Here is a 22,946-nt window from a genome sequence, read left to right as displayed (position 1 = left end):
AGGTGACTCTCTCCATTATTAAGACGTAAAATACGTTTTTTCTGTCTTGACATTATTAATCAATCTCAATAATGACAAAAATAATTTACTCAACTGTTTCGAAATAATAATTTCTTATTATTTTGCCACAAATTTCCTTGAATTGCGATAAGAACATTGCAAAATGCAAAGTAATTCAATTAATTTATGCGTTTGCCGTAAAAATCATTTTTCATTATTTTCTTTCGGAATAATATCCTACTAATTTGTTTATCTAGAAATAACAGCAAAGTCAGGTATGCTCTTTATTAATTTTTAATGCAAAGTTTTATAAACTGTGAATAATGTTCAATTAATGCCAATAACAATAATTAAGATAGACACGATCGAAAAAAAGAGAATGACTCATATGTTGTGTCTCCATGCCAACATCTTCAAAAACAGCTTTACGAGAATAACAATTTTATAAACTTTCGACAACATGAATATAAATTATAAATAATGCATTATGCGATAGAGAACACGGGATCATTTGTGTCGACGTTTATCGCACAGGCGGAATGTACAAAGAAAAGATAAGTATGACTTGATAAGCGCTAATTGTAATTAGTAAAGTTGAGAAACAAAACGCATTATAAAACAGCGCAAATTATGAAATAGGATCTTACAATTAAATATATTGCTTTAATTTTTAATTTTATCGCAATATATATCCTAAAAGCCAAATTACGAAGAAAAAAAGAAAAGGAGAAGTGCGCGAGATTTTTAAACGGTTACATAAACACTTTGACGATAGTATCGAAATATCGACAATAATCTTGAGATATCACTATCAAGGTGTCTTTTTTTTTTTGCTTTTTTCGATATAGGTATACCGATATTTTCCGACATAACAATATTCCCAACAAATATTCATAACAAAACTTTTTCACCGATATTAACGCAAATATCAATGCTTAATTAACGTAACAACTTTACAGTCTAATAAAAGATATATTTGTAGTCCTATATACACACTGAGAGAATTTTCTGTTAGAATTTACCCCCCGAAAATCATGATAATCGTGGGACAATATGATATGGAAAAAACTTTATGAGAATTTCTCTGATTAATATATATTTATCACAATAAAAATGATATCTATTCAATAAAATATAAAATGTTTGATTAATATTACTATGCATAGTTTAGTAAAATTAATCAAACATGTTTTATATTTTATTGAGATAGATATTATTTTTATTGTGATAAATATTAATCAGAGAAATTCTCATAAAATTCTTTCCATATTATATTGCCTCACGATTATCATGATTTTCAGGGTAAATTCTAAAAGAAAATGCTCTCTGTGCATATATAAGGCGGTGCGACTCATTTTTGCGACACAAAATACTGTCAACATCGTCGCTCGTATATACATACTGGGTGGTCAAAGAGAAGGGAAACCTAAGGAAACTTCCAAGCATCTACCTAAGCCTAACGCGAGTGCGAAGCTAGTAGCTCTCGAGCATTCGTGCGCGTTGGAACGTACGTTCGATCGATTATTTTCCTGTCTCATTTTTTTACGTTCGCGATTTTCCCGCGGTAATGGAAATCAAACCAGTTGACTGAAACAAACCCGTTCCCGGAAAATAAAAACCCGTTCGTCAGCATCGACGCGATCAAGAAGGTGGCGATGATCGATATAGTGTCGCGGACCGATGCACAATGCAGCCTACCGGAAGTTAGCACGTGTGGAAAATTATTTCTGTGAGTAACGGAAAAATGACAGGGTTTAACTATCGGACGAGTGGCTCGAACAGAGAAAATATTGATGCCTGAGAAAGACGAGATTCGAGATATATTAATGTTTGAAAAATCGCGCGTTACTCTCGGCATACTTTTTGTTTGTACATCTCTATAAATTAATTGTTTTATATTAATTATTATATATTTGATATTTTTCTTCTTATTATTATTTTTCTTATTATTACACGCATTTCATTGTACATGAACACTTGTTCACATAAATATTATTACATAAGTGATTGCGTATAAAGGCAAATTATCTATTATTACAAGAATATTTTTTACAACAAAATATTAATAATTATATATTAAAGAATATATAAATATCCCTATATATTTAAAAAATACCGAATAAGATGCTAATACCTGTAGCGTCAAAGTCAATTTAACACGATTGAAAGCAATCATATAAAGTCAAGGTTTCAATTAACATTTACAACTGCATACAAACTTCGATCAATTGAAAAAGATTGCCTATAAATTTTCATATAGAGCGTCTCAAAAGTTTATCGTCATTTCTTTCAATTCTACACATTCCAAAATAGAACAAAAATTGCATTTTTCTAGAGAAAAAAATTTAGAAGTCATCAAAGAGAGAGAGAGAGAGAATTTAAACAATTTTTTATATTTTTAAATTATTAAAAGTTTACCAATTTTCTATAATTCTTTTATATTTAGAGGTGAAATTATGTTAAAAAACGATTCATTTAAAATTGCACAAAATAGCGGCGTAAAAAAGAATTTATCGCGTCCGTCGCATTAATATGTCGATATGTTTCGAACGAGCAGTATGACATATCATATATAAGACATTTAAAGAAGAGATAAACTTCTCGGTCGATAGACTTTGAACTTTCGCGAGGACGACGGGAAAATAGACTGTAGCTGATGTTTGTAGGATCACAAACAACTTTCCCGATTGCACGTCATCTGACAACCGCGATAACGATGCTTGGCGTTTCTTGGCACGAGTCATTCACTTTTTCTCTCTCTCTCTCTCTCTCTCTCTCTCTCTCTCTCTCTCTCTCTCTCTCTCTCTCTCTCTCTCTCTCTATCACGAGATACAATACAGTGCATTCGATAAGAATATTTATTCGCGCTCATTTTTTGTCAAAATCTTTGCTTAATGTAATCGATAAGAATCATGAAAAAATAGATTCAAAATTTAATTCCACATTTGAGATGACTGTTGATTTCGATCCATATTAGTTCTGTATTCTGGTACCAAAAAATATTTATTTTTCTCCTCTTTAATCGTATCTTAATTAAATAATTAAAATATTTATCTAAATACTTATATATATATTCGTCGTGTATATGTATATGTATATGTGCATATGTACTTTATGCAGATAAATATTTATCTAAAAAAATAAATTTTATAATGTATGTATAAATTATCAATTTAAGAAAAATATAAAGATAAATTATTATCAGTTTAATTATAATAAATTACTTAAACAAATTTATTTACATAAAAAGCTTATGTGTTGAATTAAATATTCAATTGCTTACTAAGATACGATTAAAGATAATAGAAATAAATTTTGTTGCTACTAATCCAATTAAATTATAATTCTCTTGTTGCTGATGTAAATCTACTTTAATTTTTATCAAAAACATATTCTTATATATTATAATATCGTGAAATAAAATCATATTTTGTATCATTTAATATAAACTGAGATTGAGAAACGAATCGTATTCTTTATCGATAAATAAATTAAATTTTGAAAATCTTGGAAAGATATAAAAATTATCGAATGTAAAATTTCTTATCGGATATATATATATATATATATATATATATATATATATATATATATCCGATAAGAAATTTTATATTTAAAATAAAAAAGCACAATTTCTCTTCGATTGTCAATATTTTTTTACTTAATTTTACTTTTTCGGTCTTTTCAAGCAAGATTTATTATTCGTTTTCTCACATTTTCCCACGCGCATCACAGCATGATGAATGCAAAGAAAGCCTTGAAAAGATTAACTGCTAGAAGAAGGAAATTATCAGCATAAAAGAATTAACTTGAAGTTTCATGGGGAATATAAATTTTGTATCGAAAAATATTTTTGCTAAGAGAGAAAAGAAAGAAAAAAAACATTCTTTCTAAAAGAGTTCCTAAAGCGTCAAAAGCATTGGAAACCGTGAAGAAACAGATTTAAATATGAATACAAGCTGGCTAGAAACAGATTTATAATTGTCTAAAAAATAGAAGACATTGTAAACCTTCACAAGCATGTTAAACCTGTACAGCAGGTAGTAGATGAAATTGCTTATATGAAAAAAGGGCCTTCGAATCTTTGAGTAAGATTTATACGTTATTCGCGCAATTTTTACTTTCGCAATTTTTATTATTTTTTATGTCAGTTGCTATTATGATACGTGTAATAATTTATTCAAGTTTAAAATAACATCATAGCTCGGAAAGAGCTTTCTTTTGAAATTTTTATTATATTAATTGTTATTTATTATATTAATTGTTATACGTTGAAATTATGATGTTCCGATTAGCGCAAAATAATAATATAATATCAGACTGTAATTAAATAATACAAGGGAGAAAAAGAGCTTTACGAGCGCGGATTATTACGTTATCGCAATTTACATTGTAATTTTCAATTTTCAAGATTTTAAAGTTTTAAATTATTTAGTAGAGAGAAAACCAGAGAATAACACTTTAATAATTTAAAGCTACGTAACGAGAAAATGTGGAAAGACTAAACTAAACGGATATAATAAGCCGTTTTAAAATTCTGCTTGCATGAATATAATATAATATGCTTTACATTAGTTATATACATAACACACATAGTCACGGAAACGCTAAATTAAAATATTTAATTCTTCAAAACATATGATGCAATAAAAAATGCTAAAACACTTCGATCACGAGACTTCACTCCTTGCTAATTATATATAAATAGCGAGCAAAATATAAACCGTAGATACACGTGCCAATGTTTTCTCGTCAACATTTCGATTATCAATTAGGTAGATATAAACCAAAAATACATCAGAGAAATCTCAAAAAATTCTACATTATAAATAATAAAGAGCTTCTTGCAAATATGTAAGAAAGTAGAAATTCATCCCTTAATTGGATTCTCGCGACTTTAATTTTAGCGAAATTTTTCTTTATTTTAATTTAGAAAACATCGATAAATGTAAAATATATTTAAAGTATTTTTTTATCATAAATAGCATCTTGCATATTTTATATAAACATATAAAATCAAATATATGTATGTAATAAACTCAATTTTTCTAATTATGTTTAATTTTAATTAAATTAATTAGTAATACGATAATCATATGGTCAGTCGTTAACAATGTTAACATATCAAAAATATAATTAAATATATTTATTTGCTGTCGAATCGCCGCATTCAATTACGAAATATCTGACGTGTTATTTATATAACTCATTAGTAGTATTTAGAAAAAATATACGACTTCGACATGACGTCTATGTAATTAATTCGGCACTCCTGACGTAAAACCGATACACGTAACAGCACGATAGTACGTGTTGTTAGAATGTGTCATGATAATCCGTGAATTATGATAAATTATTCTACTGCCTTAAACGTAATCAATCGCGATAGAGTGTGATGTCATGTGAACATTCTGTAAGAACGTGACGAAAATAATGATGATTTGCAGAAAAATCAATTTGCTAGAATTGCTTTTTAATGTAGTGCAATATTGAAAACGCGCAAAAATCATATGAAATATCAATCTCAATCATGATGTGATAAATATGGATATTAATATCACAGATATTAATATTCACAGATATATAGAAAAAAAGGATAGAAAATATGATAGATATTCCCTCCCTACGTCTCGTTTTTAAACTTGTTCTTATATTACATGTTTATATATGTATATTTATATCCCAAAAATTTTATAAAAATAAAGTCAGAATATTTATAATATATTTATAAATTCAAATAAGAATATTCAGAATAGAGAGACATGTTACACAATATGCATTATGACGAAAGAGTAAATAAAAAATATTTTTTGCGTATTATTTCGATGTTTCTATTATTTAAAACGTAAAAGTGCATCTTAATGTTATAGTATCTTCTCCTCTTATGGGGAATTCTTATCAAAAACCTTTAAAAATTCTCTCGGTTGATTGTCACATGGCAGGGAAATTTCCGGTAGGAATTTCTAATCTTTCCAGAAAATTGTTTCGCGAACATTTCACCGTGTCATTTCCAACAACATGTCTCCCCTTCATGTCACTTTTGATTAAAATCCTTCTTTTGTAATACGCGTATTACTTCTATAGCTCTTGCTCCGATTTATCTGACATTTACAGTTTAGAAATTCTTACGAACTGCTCGTGACATCACGCTTACGCACGACAAATGAACTTTGGTTAATGCATTTCTCACGCATTTCAAATATTTATCTGATTTTTACATACAAATGTACAGACTATAGATCGCTTATTCCGTATGCTATTATTTACGTCTATAGCGAGAGATAATTTTTTTTTTTCAAGGAAAATGAAACGTATAAAAATACTGAAGGAGAGCTCCGTCCTCTCCGATTTTGCCGAAACTTTACAATATTGCAGAGAAAATTTTCTCTTAGAATTTACCCTGAAAATCATGATAATTGTGGGAGAATATGATATGGAAAGAATTTTATGAGAGTTTCTCTGATTAATATTTATCACAATAAAAACAATAAGATCTATCACAATAAAATATAAAACATGTTTGATTAATTTTATTATACAGTTTAGTAAAATTAATCAAACATGTTTTATATTTTATTGTGATAAATATTAATCAGAGAAATTCTCAGAAAATTCTTTCCATATCATGTTGTCCCACGATTACCATGGTTTTCAGGGTAAATTCTAAGAGAAAATTCTCTCAGTGTGTGTATTTTTGTACGTAAAACACGAATCTGTAAATTAAAATTGCCCCTTATGGGGGCGGATTTTAATTTACAATTTCGTGTTTTGCACAAAAATACACAATATTATAAAATTTCGACAAAATCGGAGAGGATTTTTACAAAATTATTACCCAAAATTTCAGTAAAAATTGATTCCACTCACCGATACGATGCACAGCAGCGGAGTTGTAAACTGTAAAAAATAAATACATGAAAATTAGATAATAAAATTTAAAATAATTAATTTCCTATTTCGTCGAAAAATAAAATTATTATTTACATAGATTTTTTCATTTGATTTTTATTAAATAGATATTTATTAATAATATAATAAAACAAATAATAGTAATAATAAAATAAATAATAAATAAATTACTCACCATATATAGTTTTGCTCCGCCGTTGCCCGATGGCACCCCGGGCCTCCTTTTTTCCTCTCCTTTTCCTCCACTCCTCCTTGTTTCCTTATGTAAAAATAAAACAAGCAAATATTATATATGCAACTCTATATTACAAACATAATGCACAAAAAATGTACCATGCAAATATAAATATACAAAAATGTATATTTAATTAAATTTAAATAAAGAATAAAAAATAAATAACAGTATAATATAAAATAAATAATAAATAAATTATTTACCATATAGTTGTTCCGCCGTTGCCCGATGCCACCCCGGGCCTCCTCCTCGTAGAAGTTTCGAAACACTTGCGCTCGCGTTACTCTTTTTCGTTCGCTACGCGCGGCGACGCCCGGGTTTTACCTAATCACGCTCCATTTTCGCGACGCCGTTTCTTTCAAGGCCCTTAACGAACGACGATGGCGACTTCTCTCGCGACGCACTCAGATCAGAAGTCGCCGATAAACGCAAATTACGAGCCTAATTCGTCGCGTAACGATACTTGGACACGATGATACGAAAGGACGACCGGAAACGCGCAATCGCCCACTTAGTATACGATCGACGACGTCGAAAAACTCGGGAAATTTTCGCGTCCAAAGCGCCCGGTAATTCTCGCGATCCGCCCTCGTAAATTCGCGCGCGCAAACTTTCGGCGGCTCGAGTCGGAGCTGTGACGTCACGCGCTTTCGGAGAAACGAAGCTATGTTCATGGCCGACGAGATCAATTTCGATCCCGATTACGATGTCGATCGGATAATATTTAGCTGAACACAAAGATTATCGCCGTTTCCGACATAATCGTAAACGTAACTCGGAAATTTAAGTCAACGCATGATTTATGTAAACGTAAGCCGTATTATATGTATATCAGCTGTATACACATAGCCTAATGAATACGGCTCGTTCGCGTAAATCATTGTGCGTTGACTTAGATTTCCGACTGGCGTTTTCGATTCTGTCGGAAACGACTACGACGATCTTTGTGCTCAGGCCCTTATACGATAATTAACGACGCGACAAAAAATATTAATTAATAATACGTGTATTCACACTCGCGTACTTTGGCGGACCGGCGCGGAGCGCGCGAACGTTGCGAAAGTGCAGCAGAGGGCAGCATTCTAGATGTGTTCGGAAATATATTCACCTACGTGAGCGCTCGATTGACCAATCAGGAGAAAGAGATCCTCGGTCTCCGATTGGTCGGTCAAGTTGGCGCGCAGCACGCCCTTCTACATCTTGTAGCTCGTCTATGGACGAAGCGACGCGTCGTCAGTCGTCATCGATGGTCATCGCGGTGGTGCATTTTCGTGTCAGTGCGTCGTGGATAGATGCGGTCTTGCGTGTTCGTAACGTCAAAGCGAGAGTTACGGTCACGATAATGTCGAGTCCCGCGAAGAATCCGCAACGACCGCCGCAATCGTTGGTTAAATAACGCGAGCTGCCGGACGGAGCGGAGGGCTGGTCTAAAACGGCAGCCGAGAGGCTCTTGGAACGAGATCGTCCGAATCGCGACGTCGCCTCCACATCGTAAGTAATCTCTAAAAGAGAAAACCAGTCGAGAATCTACGAAAGTTGAGCGAAATTCTACGGGATGGGACTTGAAAGCTTTGAAAGAGAACGATCCTTGTTTGAGAAGAAAAATATTGGCACATGGATGTTTCTCTACGTTTTCGTCGTGTGTATTTTATACAGTCGTCCTTCGCGCGCTGAAAGTGTCGAAACATCGACATCGATCTGCACTACGTGTATTATGACGAGCTGTTACGGCGTAGGATGTAATATTGCGATGAAAAAACGATCCTCTCGACCTCGACAGCCACAGTCACGTCAGAATGTGTCATTGACACTTCCCCCGCTATGTGTACGAGATACAAAGCGAAACTGCGTTATTTATATTCCGAATATTCACGAATAATTTTAAAAATATATATGTATATTGACATACTATATATTTGTGGTCTCAGATTATTTTATAAATATAATTTTATAAAGATTATTTTATAAATATTATAATTATAATTAAATTATAAATATAATATTTTATAAATATATTTTATAAATAAACACTTTTGTTCTGTCTAAAAATATATTAAGTTTATATAGGTTTATTATACCTAGCTTTGCCTTGGTTGAATAATTTGCATACAATAGAGTTTGTACAGAAGAATAGAGACTGACATATGATGTTGTAATCTAGATGACGCATCATAAAATGTTGATCTATTTGGTTATATACACGCTGATATATATTTGATGTAGAGATTTATACTGTAAGAATTTATCTTTAAATACCTTTAAGAAATTCTTAGAAAGATATTTCTGATGAATATGTATATTATATGTTTTATATTGATATATTCTTGTTTGCAAAAGACATTTACTTTAATGTACAAGATACATTGTAAATAGTTATAGAGGATAGAATTTTCTATAAAAATATAATGAGGAATACAAAATAATCTCCTTCCTGTTTTTCATTGCAATAAAAGATTATATCAACGTTACTTAAATTCATAACTAAGAAAAATATGCTTGCATTCTAGCTTTCTATCTTTGCCAAATTCTCCACAAGATGGAATAAGTAATCTATAGTTTGAATAATTGTGAGATTAGATCAAACAACTGAAATGAATAATGTTACAAAAATATATTAAAAGAGTTTAATATTATACTTGAAGATAACCAAATTATTGGAGTAACTTACAATAAATCTTACAGTCAATAATCTCAATTCTAAACATGTATAAAAATATTTTAAAAATTGAAGAAACATGATCTTAAAAAAAGAACGTAATATCATATTACAATTTTTAGAGTGAATAAACCAAGAGGATATCAAACGTCACGTGAACCTAACATCACCGAAGTGGCGGCCACACAAAGTTTCAATATGAAGGGGTCTAAAAGAGATTGGATCTTTAGAATCCAGGTAATTTACAAACGTTGTTAACTTCTTTATTACGTCTTTATAAATATTATAAGCATTTTCAATTAAAGAAAAAATCAAAAACACATTTGACTTGCATCTACTAATTACACTTTGCTTTAAATTTAAAGGTGCGTGATCTGGAAAAAAATGAAGTCGTTTATGTGGTTGGAAATCTGCCTGAATTGGGTGCCTGGAATCATAACCAGGCTGTCCTGATGTCACAGGAGCATAACAGTCGCAGGGAGTCTCCTGCATTGTTTGATAATAATAGCAGTGGGGATTTCTATAACGACGATGAAGGCAATGCAATTGACAGTATATCTGACAGTGAAGGAGAGTAAGTATATATAATATATACTATATGAGGAGACATCATTGTTTCTCTTCTTATAGCAAAAATTGATCTTTCCTTTATTATCGAACTTTAATTTTTCTTATTTTTATTCCCTAATATATTGAACATTGTTTCAATGCCTAAAAAGACAACCAATTTTGCTCTGTAATTTGGAAATAAAAAAATTAATGTTATAATTATACGATAAATATTTAATATTTGTATAATATTTGTATTTAATAAAAATTTCAGAGATGGACGAATATTCTCGCAAAAGGTTTCTCTTCCCGTCGACGTTAATATCGAATTCCGATACTTTATAGCTGTCATCTGTCAATCAAATGGCACTAAAAATTCAGCTAAAACTCTAATTATTCGCAGATGGGAAACTCACATGACACCAAGATTAATTAGAATAAATAGTATGTATCAATTAATATTTTTTTGAATAATTTATATATAATTAAAGTATGTTAATTTTGAACGCACATTAACAATGTATATAATCAAACAATTTCTATTTTATAGCATCAAGCAATTTTGATAATGACATATTGCCAGACCCTGACAAATTTGGCTATCACAATAATTACTACAAGATCGAACGAGGTTGGCTAACAGATGAAACTGCGATACAATTTAAACTTTTTAACAACCCTATTAAACTCTGGAACCATCGACTTCAAAATAGAAAAGTTCATATTAAGGTATGTTATAACTTTATCCATTTTGTTTTAATGTATATTTCTATTCTCTTTTCTATTTTATTTTTTTTTTTGCATTTTATAATTTTAAAGGAAACTTATAATAAATAAATATTATTTATTTTTAATACATAAATATATTAAAGTTTTTTTGCAGCATTTTTATTAATCAAATGATTTGCGTTACAGATGACACCTGTAAATCTAGTTAAACACAATTCCTTAGAATTGCAACAGTTTGGAGGCGACTGTGTAGACGATAGTCTTTCTATGGATACGCAAGATATTGTCGATCAACCTGCTTATGCCAGTATTACAGAAATCGCTGTATGTATAAAATCTCAAAAATATCTTTTTATATTATTAATGAATAAAATTCTAATCAAATTGTACATATGTTTCCAGGTGATGAACGAGGAAGAGGCCAGGTTCAAGTCCCAGGAGCAATTCGGCCGTCCTTACAATGAAGATGAATTTTTAGTCTTCAACGTTGCCGTTCGGTATCCTGAAACAATCGTAAGTTTCCGCGTAGAAAGTCTGTGCATTAGGGCATCATATATTATACACAGTTATGTGAAAATCATTAGTTAGGATTTATTGCTTGCATTACTTGCGATTTCGGTTACAAATCGACAATCAGTTTTTGCGTTCATATCCGTCTCTCCGATACTCACGCAACCAGATACTCGAATTTCATAACGAAATGAAAAATATGTTCCTTCAATCTGACCTTTTATGCAAAATTTGTTTACTTTGTTTACTATTCCATTTTTCGAAGAAATTCATGCTCACAATTAGAAAAAGAGATAGAGAAAGAAAGAGCAAGAAAATCGTTGGCACGACAGAGCAATAAATTACTGATTAATGATGGACTCACGAAACAAATTGAGTACACTAAGAATACGCATTGACCATATCATGTGAGTTTTCAGTAGACCACGAGTAGGCCGGCCACGTCTCCTCGCGCGACTTGTTCGAATTATTTGGTAAACGATAATTAAACTTGTCCAGCAGCTATCTCCCTCGGAAATGCCAGCAGCGATGTGCTCGCGGTGTCCGGTCACGAGGAACACGAAGACGACCTGTTCGACTTGTACAAAAGCAAGACCTCTGATGCAAATGATGATGCTAACATACAATCTGGTGTATTGATGCTAAAAAAGCATCGTCTACCACTTTTCATCTGTGTCACATGACATCACACAGAGATATGATGGTTTTGATTGTCGTTCATCCTACCAGACCCATCCTTCTGGCTGGTCTCTCGTAAATCATCTCGCATTTTTTTTTCTCTCGCCCGAAATTGAGACTACTACGTATTGTCACGTTGTATCGACAAATGGAGTTGCGCTCGTTTCTATTCGAGCTCTAGACAATTCATTTAGCATGCGGCACACGATGCTATTTTATCTGCTGGATTACTTGCGTGCGCCTGTGCTGGCAATCTTGCTCCTTGCTCTTTGCTCTTTGTCAGTCTCAAATTTGGGTTAGGGTTAGGTTGCAAAAGACATGTCAAAAAACATTCACAGTGACATATAACCACGATCATATAAACAATGATATTGCATATAACGATGATAGAGTTATCGTCACTTGAAATTTTTTTGGTTTATTGAAATGATCCTCCTAAAACCAGCACGAAAGTAGACATCGTCTGAAGCCAAGCGAGCAACACGGTCAGCAGCACTGCTGCCCACACGGTAGCAAGCACGCAAATCCAGCTAGCAATCCAGCAGATAAAATAGCATCGTGTGCCGCATGCTTTTATTGTTGATTTACGCGAGTCGCGCAGCCGTTCCATAAACCTCCTAAAAAAATGTTGCGATATCAACGCTATCACATCTCATATCCATCTGTGTGCGTCGAAAATGGTGAGATTCCTATCACTCCTATATCCTTTTAGTATTACTACTAATATTTTCTAGCTCTGACCGACTTCTTCTACGTACCGTACGTGCCACCGCTGCGCGGCCAATGCCAGAATCTATGCTGTCAGAATCTCTTCTGAATTGCAAACGTTGCTGACTCGCTCTTTCTAATCTGTTATTTCTATCTCCATTTCACTCTCTCTCGAAATTTAACATTTAAATAGTCCCGGCAGGTGTTGCGGGGTAACACGCGTTGTCGTGGGTTTCACGCGTCACCAACGGCGGTGTACAACATTTGGCAATTTATTGATCCGATTCATTATCCAGAAATTTGTTGCTCTTGTGCCTACCAACGATTCTATAATCTTCAAAATTGTTCATTATCGTGAAATATATAATAACGGAAACTTCAGGCAATTTAGTTTATCTATCGCTTGATTAAAAAATATTCGCGAGCTAGCGTCTTATTGCCAACGTTTCGGAACAAATGCAAATCGTTTGTTGTGGCAAAGAATAAAACAAAATTCTTAAGTCGAATAATATAATGGAACCATTATTGTTCTTATTTGCCTAGTGTCCTCGATTACAGGACGTACGATATTAATATTGACGCAAGCACGAAAAATGGATGAGCTAAAATTATATTGGAAGAGACATATTTAGTGTTGTTCAAAGTGTGCTAGGGTCTTTTCGATGAAGCATTAAGTAGATTTTTTTTCCAGGCATACTTGGTGGACTACTACGTGTACAGTTCAAGATGTTTCCCAGGAGAACCACCAAGTCACATTGGTTTCAGCTATATCCTGCCTAGTACTTTACAACCCAGTGTTGGACTTCTCACAGTACCAATTACTAGTACAAAACACAGACCCATTGGTAAGTTTGTGAATACTGTGAAAAATACACGTAGGAGATCTTTTTCTTCTTTATTTAATTTTTGATTTAAAACTCAATAACATTTGTGTGATTTAAAAGAACAAATTTTTGAATATATATGTCCTACACAAAATTTTCTTTAGATGTCCTTAATAGCAGATTTTCTGTCTAATTTTGAGTCGATTTTTTTCAATGAAAATATCTAAGAAAACTTTTTTGTTTTATATGCAAGTTCTAATTTTTTTATTATATACCTTTATAACTAAACCTTCGATTAAAATTTTATCTGAAATTAACTGGAGAATGTAATTTTATTAATCATTTAACACACACAAAGTATAATTTGCAAAAGATCCTTCTTTTTCAATACTTGTAACTCAAAAATTGTTGTTGATGCCTTGACATTTTTGCTAAGAAAAAATGATCTTCAAACTGGCCAGAGAATCAATTATTAAAAGAATAATAAATTTGGAATACTTTATATATATTACATTTATCATTTATATATATTACATTCAGACTTTATTTTTAACCCGCAAGATGATATTGAAACTATCGATTGCATATAATAGTTTATTAGAAATAATGACCGATTAAATTTAAAAAGTCACAATCTATTAATTTGCAATTGATTAATTTATATTTTTATGTAAATAATGGTAATCTCATGCTTACATACTTATATACATTATTTTCTCTTACATCATAGGACAATTAACAGTAGAGTATGTCGTCATAAAACCAATTCCGGACTATCCATGGGACACAAGCATTTCATATGCAAAACACTGGGAACAACGATGGTCAGGCTTGGATGTAGGACATAGAGGACTTGGTACATCTTTCAAGTTTGAAATGAAGTGAGTCGATTTATATATATATTTAAAAACTACTTATTCGCGATATATTACAAATAAATTATATAATTTTGTAAGAAATTTCTTTTTTAGACCTTGTGTATTTAATTCGGCATTTCTTTACAGCTGCGCTAACGTACGCGAAAATACGATCGCGTCCCTGAAAACTGCATCGTATCATGGTGCGGACATGGTCGAGTTTGATGTTCAATTATCGAAGGATCTTATACCTGTGATCTATCACGATTTTTACGTATCTATCTCGATGAAACGTAAGAAGCAGATAGAGGCTATGGACATGCTGGAAATACCCGTTAAGGATCTTACTTTGGAGCAGTTGCATCTACTCAAGGTATCGATTGGTCACGATAACTTATCTTATGTCTCTTATGTCATGCATTTTCATTTCTTGCATATACATATTTGAACATATATATATTTTTTATTTATTTTATTTTTTATTTTATTTATTTAAACCAGAAACAATTTACAAAAGTAAATCCTATAGAGGTAGTATATCTACCTGTACATAGGACTGGCTATAATAGTAGACATAACTATCTAATACGATTACAAAACAGAAAAGATACATTTAGTACACCTTGTATGCAGAATCATTACATGCAAAGCCATCGCTAGATGAGTCGCGGAAGCCGTACGCCTGATCGCTTTAACGATTAATGTAGTTTGCTCTTATCCATTTTTTCAATTTTGTTTTTCTTGTGACCCTCCCATGAGTCAGAACCCTTAGGTCAAAAGGCAATTCGTTATATGCTCTAACAGCCACCAGTCGACTATTCTTATTACTAACATTTAGTTTGTAAGTAGGTATTGGGATGCTCTTATTTCTGGTGATACTTTTAGAATGCATAAATTCTTGCTTTAGTAAATCATACTCACTAATCAGTGATTCAAGGATAAACAGTTGCGCCAAATTTAGTGGATGCTTATCGACTTCAATATTTTCCGCTTTTATAACTTTAAAGATTCTATTTTGTAGTTTTTGCAACATGCTTAGACTATTTTTATATGCGCCACCCCAGGCTTTCACACCATAGCTAATGTGACTATGAAATAATGCATAGTAGACCAGCAGCAGAGTTTTTATTTGCATGAATTTAGTAAGCTTTGAAAAAATAAAAATCAGGTATTTTGTTTTCTTTATTATACATTCTATATGCTTGTGTCCCACACTTCATATTGAAATCAAAGACGAGTCCAAGATATTTACAGTAATCCACTCTTTTGACTCTCTGTTCTCCTATCTTCACATCCAGTGCAAAAGGGACGCTATCACAATAATTTCCAAATGTTATGAACACTGTTTTATCAATGTTCAAAGACAATTTGTTAACAGCGATATATTTTTATATATTTATTTCTTTTTAAATTTATATATTTTGTGTATATATACACACATACATATATAATATACACATGTTTTTTACAATTAGTGTATAGCAATTGACAATTACAATTTATAGATTTATTTTCGATATTTGATTGCGAATTTGACATTTGCAGAAAATATTTAAAAATTGAATATATGTTTAAAAATTAATATTGTGATTAATGAAGCCAATGAAAAAAGAGAACATGTTGAAAAATGTCTTGTCTCTTATGTATTATTATTGTTATTAAAAAAACATTAATAACGAAAATGAATCGACTTTCAAAAATCGCGCACTAAATAGGAAACATATTTATTTTTTTTTTTTTTTTATCATTTTTAATTGTAATTATTTATGATCATATTATATGAATTTTTTAATTCTTAAGTCTAAAGTTATGTTTTTTATTATTTACTGATTTTTCACTGGTTTAATTACAAGATGCATTTATTACAATACATATAATACTATAAGGCGACAAAATATTTTTCTATGGGAATGTTTCACGTATCAATGTTTTGCTTTTCACAGTTCTTATCCTTTTTTTAAGAAAGGAAAAGTATTGCTACACAAGAGTATGTCATACGTAAACGTTTATCAGCTCATGCATTCAAACATTTGAAAATGGCATGCGCTTTTGTCTGGATTTTTTAATATTTAACAGGATTATTGTTACCCGACGGATTCGCTGGGTGAGGTGCTCTATTTCATTGATAAAGCTGAGCAGAGGGTTAACAAACTGGTGAGCTTTCACAGTGCTTGCGCCGGTTAACTTGTCGCTAAAAGCATATAACAACCAATATGCTTATCCGATTTGCATGCTTTCTTTGTAAATGCTATCAAAAGCGACTGAATCCATCATAATATTGATTATCGCTACTGCGAAAGAAAAACAAATCTTCTTTATCACTATGCAATCACAGCGCAATATTCCGCTTTTCTTAGAAGAGCTGAATGTTCATCTTAATAAATTTCTCTTTCTTTCTGAGAGCGACATACAATAATCAAACTCGCCGGTAAATTTATACCTAAAAGCAGTTTTCAATAAACATATCTACTAGATAAATTTATATGGCTCAATAAAATATAATATATTTATACAATAAGAAAACAAATTAAATTTGAGGGCCGCGCGAGTAGTTTTACATTTGCTGAGTTTTATTTTTCTCTAATTGTGCTCCCAAAAGGATATATTTGAGATATATTAGATAAACTATCAGTCAAATAATTTGTAACTATTAAAATTGTGCAAAGATAAAATATGGCTAAAGTAACATTCACAGACTTGCTCTTCTAATGTTTCTGACATTTTATACCATTAATAAAATCGACAATCACCAGTTTCACACCCTCTTCCTCTACAACTTTATGCAATTGCTTATGATTTCAAGATTTCATTAAAAATACGAGAAGAATTTCAAAAACTTTGATAATTCATTAATTTTGTGATCAAATTTTCGAAGTTTTTTAAAAATATGTCTTCGAAAAACTACGCTCCGAAATTACAAGACAAATTAATACTTTTTTTGACAACTGTTTTCTTGCAGCTCAGTTCCACAATGTTTCCGATATCTTGTATAGTTTAGTCAATTATAGCACGCGCGACTATATTATGTCCACAAACGGCACAAAATTGTAAGATATATATTGGCATAAAGTCAATATCGCTTGTTTTGTCTTCCTTTGAACATTTATTACGTCGACGATGATCTAATCTTTACAACTTTCTCAATTCTTTTACGGTTCAACATGCGTCATCACGCGTTTATTTTATTAGCAAAAATTTTTTTCCACAGGTTTATCACGTTGCTGAAGGCCGTGAGAAGAATCCAAGATTCTTCGATGAGGATTTGGAAGACCATCAGCCCTTCCCTACGCTACAAACCGTGCTCCAGGAATTGGAACAGCACGTTGGATGCAACATCGAAATTAAATGGACCATGCAATTGAAAGTGAGAATACTTTTAATCATATCATGCGGCATTTCTTTCTTATAGCGAGACGTAAATTAAGATCTTTTTATCATTATATAGGATGGATCGTTCGAGCTCAATCATCCTTTTGATCTCAACATATATCTAGATATCATTTTGAAGGTGGTATTGGAATACGGGGGCGATCGAAAAATTGTGTTTTCCTCCTTCAATCCGGATATTTGCGCCATGATCCGTCTCAAGCAAAATAAGTATCCGGTAGTATTTCTAACACAAGGTGTTACATTGAAATACCCCACTTACCACGATCCGAGATGCCAGACGATACCTATGGCTATGAGACACGCGTTGGCCGCGGACATTTTAGGAATTAACGTTCACACAGAAGACATTCTTCGAGATCCGTCTCAAGTCAAGTTAGTCAAGGACGCGGGTTTAATAATCTTTTGTTGGGGCGATGATAACAACGATAAGGCCACTATCCAGCATCTGAAGAAACTCGGTTTACACGCAGTCATATACGATAAGTAAGTAATTCGACAAGCTGATAATTTAATCAGAAACTAAAAGACAATTTTTTTAAAATATCTGATTGATAACTGTTTTTAGAATCGACGAATATAACGCAAAAGAAGTGAAGGAAAGTATATTCTTAGTGGGTGCTAGAGAAAGCCAGAAGGAGCTGATAGCCTTGGCACATTGCAGTCAAACCTCTACTCCCCATAACACAGAGAAGGTAATTATTTTATATAATAGATATTGTTTGATATAATATATAATACACACACATGCACATAAAGATGTACTTAAATTATGTAGCACTCGGAACAGATTGTCTTATTAGTAACTTTACAAAAATTGAAGAAAATTTAAGCAGTTTTATTTATTTTTTTTTTATTTTTTATTTTTCATCAAAATTTATCAGATTTAAAACTAATATCATTTCTAAGAAATTATATCCCTCGAAAGATATATCTCTTCATGGTTACAAATAAATGTATAATTGAATCTAAAATATAAATTCACAAATAATATTTATAATATTAAAGATAGAATAAAAAATTATATATTGATAATATTTTAGGAGTATTACTTGGACCGACCATCGACGGCCACATCGCCCGCGAAGAACAGCATCGACGACGAAGAGAACGGGGAAATCAACGAGATAACCAAGGATTTCAGTATCTGTGCAAATACTTTCGGCAACTCAGCAGCGAATACGAAAATCGTCTCCGAAATTTATGGAGAGGATGAGGCGGCAAAGGATTGCCTTTGATGCTTTTCTTTCAAAAAGCCCTTCTTCTCGTGGTTTTGATGGAGACGTATCACTGACAGGAGGATTGATACGATGCGGTAACAGGAGAAAAACTTGTTTTCTAACTTATGACGCTATATTTGTAGCTGTTAAGCCGAAATATTGCCGAGGGGATCGTTGTTACTTTAAATAATATGCGATAGTACAATACGCGAAGAAAATCGTCCGATTTACTTCTTTTACGATGTATCATTCCTTTAATCGGTCCATTTTTCTCGCGCATTGTACAGCGTGTGTCGGAAAAGTTTTCTAATCGGTTTTTTTTATCGATATTTTTTTAGAATAATTTTTTATGGTCATAAATATATTATTCGATTTATTCGTTGAAAAGTCTATAATTCTCAATCTAAATACAAAAGATATTTAACAATTTCGAAATCTTAACGATTTAGGAATTTAAGAATCTAGCAATTTGAGGATCCGAATACTTAAAAGTGTAGGAATTTAAGAATCTAAAAACATATAGTTTTATTAATATATAGTTTGTCAATTATATCAGGATTTATAGAGGTCAGGTCAGGTTACATTTTTCCTATAGTAAAAATCAGAATGCAAATTTGCCGGTATAGTATTGTCCTATATGCATCCTAAAGGGCAGTCTACAATGGCAGTAAGCAGTATAGAGTAAGCAGTAAGCAGTATGAAATGAGAATTGCCCATTTCGTTACTCCCGGTCTTTACATCCACTAAAAACAGTATACAATGGCAATAACAAGGCTGTAGGAATAGAGAGTAACGAAATGGGCAGTTCCCATTTCATACTGCTTACTGCTTACTGCCATTGTAGACTGCCCTTAATACTTTCTAACAAGGATCTTCTAAATGTTAATGAATCCGACGCAGGCTGTAGTAAACGATTCTAACTCCCGCGAATCCAGGCTCGTGAGACAGCTAGCGCGGGAGTTATGTTTTAGTACAAATGTCTTTAGGTATATATCTTTATTTAGAATCGGGAAGAAGAAAAAACATTCGCTTCTTCCGTATTTCTTCCGCGCTATCGCGATTTAAATATTGTAACACGAACCGAGAAAAAAAAGAAAAATAGACAAAAAAAGAGCAAGTCGCTTGTACTCTACGAGCGCGCAATGCCACTAGTTGATACACTTTTTACGAGCTGTCAAACAAAAAAAAAGATTCAAAGGCGAGAGCGAGCGATTGCGCCTCATCTTTTTTAAATTGCCTTTTCGACAGCTGCATCTCACATTTTAAGATCGTAAGGTAAACTATTTTTCGTAATCAGATATTACATAGGACAGGTATTACTTCATATTCATTTATTTATATCATCCAACAACGCGCGTCATTCGATCAATGTGAGCATGATCGAAGAAAATAAAGAAAAATTTAAAAAAAAAAAATACGCACGATTTTTTTTTTTTTTTTGTTTCGTCACATTTTTAGCATTGACGAATGCTCGTTCTGATTAGTTTTATAACTGCTGCGAATAATTTGCGGTCTTTTCGTGATGTTAATCGCGTTCAACTTTATTATTCGAGCAATTCGTCGTGTCGAGTATCAGTAACTTTAAAGCTCCGAACAGCGTTTGCACCAAGTGCGATCGAAGCGTCGAGCGCAAAGCATTCATTTTTTATAGAAACAATTTCTCAATTGCACTATGCTCCTCAGAAAAGAGGAAGATAATGCTAACTCTTCAACCGATAGCTTTGTCTATTTGCTGATGAAAACGAGCCAAGCTCGTTGCACCGTCCGCTTCAGTTTTTGATATCACAATAATTCGCATTTTTCATTAAGACAGACGAACTGTTTCGTCGTGGATAAATGAAAGATCGACACTTTGCGCTTGGGAATACACAAAGAATCTTGTAACAATCGGAATGTTATAATTGGACAGATATATCGTTGCGAGATATTTGTTTATCGCGTGACGCAATTAAAGATTTATATCTCTTTATATACACAGATTAATTGAGGAAATATAAGTTGATAAGATTAGATTATTACTTTTGAATCTTTGGACAGTGAAATTCGAATTATCTCTTGAACTCTCTCTGACATTGAAACAAATAAATTAAGGTATCTAAGGATATCAAGTAAACAAGTATAAGGGACAGTTTCGTCGATTAATTTCGCAACAGTAGAGAGAATTTATAGATTTTTAAAATAATTATATAAAAATAAAAGAAAATATATATACTCTCTAATTGTTATTGAAATATAATATTTTCACCGCGAATATTATGTATGTGTACGTAGTACATCTATACTGTTATAATTTAATAATATATCTACTGTGTGTTATTATTGCATTGTAACAATAATACAATATTACTGTAATATATCGACTAAGTAAGTCGACAATTCACAGCGCAAAGGGTTGATCTATCGGTTGAAGGGAGTTCAATGAGAGAGGTTCACATATACACAGAGGGACAAGCGCGCGTGAATAGCTTTTTAACATTTTTCACGAAAAAAAAATTATGCGTGCCGTATTGTGGTAGCAAAAAGCTATATATCGGTTATGGAGCGATTGTATCAATCGTCGAAATAATGTACAGTACATTCGTTGACAGATAATAGCAAATATACATGATCTATTACTACGAGAGATTATGACGCTACATTAATGCAGGGGCGTGTGGTTATTTGTTCTTTATCTTTTTTTCAGTCGATTAGCATCTTTTTAAAATATATGTATCGTGAGTGCAATAAATCGTGGATGTCGCCGGAAAAGTCTTTTCGGCGATAGAATTAAATTGTTGAAATTGAATCGGAAAGAGCTGACCACACGCATGTTGAAAAAAATCGATAGAATTCGAATTTCATTAATACGTAATAATTATTTTGTATAGATAAAATAACAAAACGCGATTACAACTGCATATTAATAATAGTATGATATCATTAACGTTACAATAAGCGTAAACAACAAAAGGTTCGCTTCGGGAGAGGCTCAGGACTTAAATCTTATGTTTATATGTTAAATATGCAACATATCAACGACAAATTTATACAGGTTTCGTACACGTCATTAAATCTGTGTATAAGAAATTATTCTCATTTTGTTGAATTTTTTTAATAAAAATACAAGTTTTGCTTGAAATGGAAATGCACTTAAAGCCAACACTTAATTGAATTTTTAAAAAATACGTAATCAAGAACTATTTTTATTCTTTTGGCTATCAATAGATTTAAAATTATTATTATAACATTTCAGAAGAAATAAAAAATCTATTTTTTCTTATTTTATTATTAGTTGCATGTGCTGTTTAATTACTGAGTAACTCCACGTACACATTAATTAACGAACTTTAAAAAAAAAAAATTGCAAAGCCGACTTATTGCGGCTAAAGTGTTTCGGTTTTCCGTACTGTTTGGCCGATAAACTATAGTTAATATTTCTAATAATAACGCGTTTATCTATATTACCACTTCTATCTTACGTTTAAGTTAAACATGCAACAAGGTTCGAGAGAAGAATTGAAATTATTTATTCTTGCCGAAATAATAAAAAATTTATATCGTCATTATGCCTATTGCAGATTAATAGCAGTTCTAAAAAGTCCCTGATCATTTCCTTTCTTCTCTCCTTTCTTATTATTCTTTTTAGATATATTAAAATAAAGACGAAATGTTTTATAAATTATCTTTGTATTGAAATACGTATAA

The 22,946-nt window shown here is 31.9% G+C and overlaps 1 protein-coding gene and 1 long non-coding RNA gene across 3 annotated transcripts; one reads left to right on the top strand and one right to left on the bottom strand.

The window, feature by feature from the left end:
* Positions 1–1,460: 1,460 nt before the first annotated feature.
* LOC145936349 (glycerophosphocholine phosphodiesterase GPCPD1) lies at positions 1,461–22,804 on the top strand. 2 transcript variants are annotated; one of them, XM_083038476.1, is made up of 14 exons: positions 1,461–1,729; positions 9,923–10,037; positions 10,166–10,374; positions 10,624–10,793; positions 10,900–11,078; positions 11,265–11,402; positions 11,481–11,591; positions 13,666–13,819; positions 14,529–14,679; positions 14,803–15,028; positions 17,864–18,019; positions 18,101–18,528; positions 18,611–18,737; positions 19,086–22,804. In XM_083038476.1, exons 1-14 carry the CDS (start codon positions 1,656–1,658, stop codon positions 19,278–19,280), a joined length of 2,433 nt encoding a protein of 810 aa, XP_082894602.1. In that variant the 5' UTR covers positions 1,461–1,655; the 3' UTR covers positions 19,281–22,804. The 2 variants fall into 2 exon arrangements, with proteins under 2 accessions (XP_082894602.1, XP_082894603.1); XM_083038477.1 differs by lacking the exon at positions 1,461–1,729 and adding an exon at positions 8,363–8,635.
* LOC145936356 (uncharacterized) lies at positions 6,861–7,981 on the bottom strand. Its single transcript, XR_014425379.1, has 3 exons — positions 7,348–7,981; positions 7,085–7,168; positions 6,861–6,897 (listed from the first exon to the last, which is right to left on the bottom strand). It is a non-coding gene; the product is annotated as an uncharacterized LOC145936356 (long non-coding RNA).
* Positions 22,805–22,946: the final 142 nt, after the last annotated feature.

This window comes from Prenolepis imparis, unplaced genomic scaffold (genome assembly GCF_030444845.1).
Source record: "Prenolepis imparis isolate NDT839.2.m4 unplaced genomic scaffold, iyPreImpa1.0 SCAF_5, whole genome shotgun sequence".
Classification (NCBI taxonomy): domain Eukaryota; kingdom Metazoa; phylum Arthropoda; class Insecta; order Hymenoptera; family Formicidae; genus Prenolepis; species Prenolepis imparis.
The sequence above is the reverse complement of the archived record's forward strand: the minus strand, read 5'-3'. Positions and strand labels throughout refer to the sequence as shown.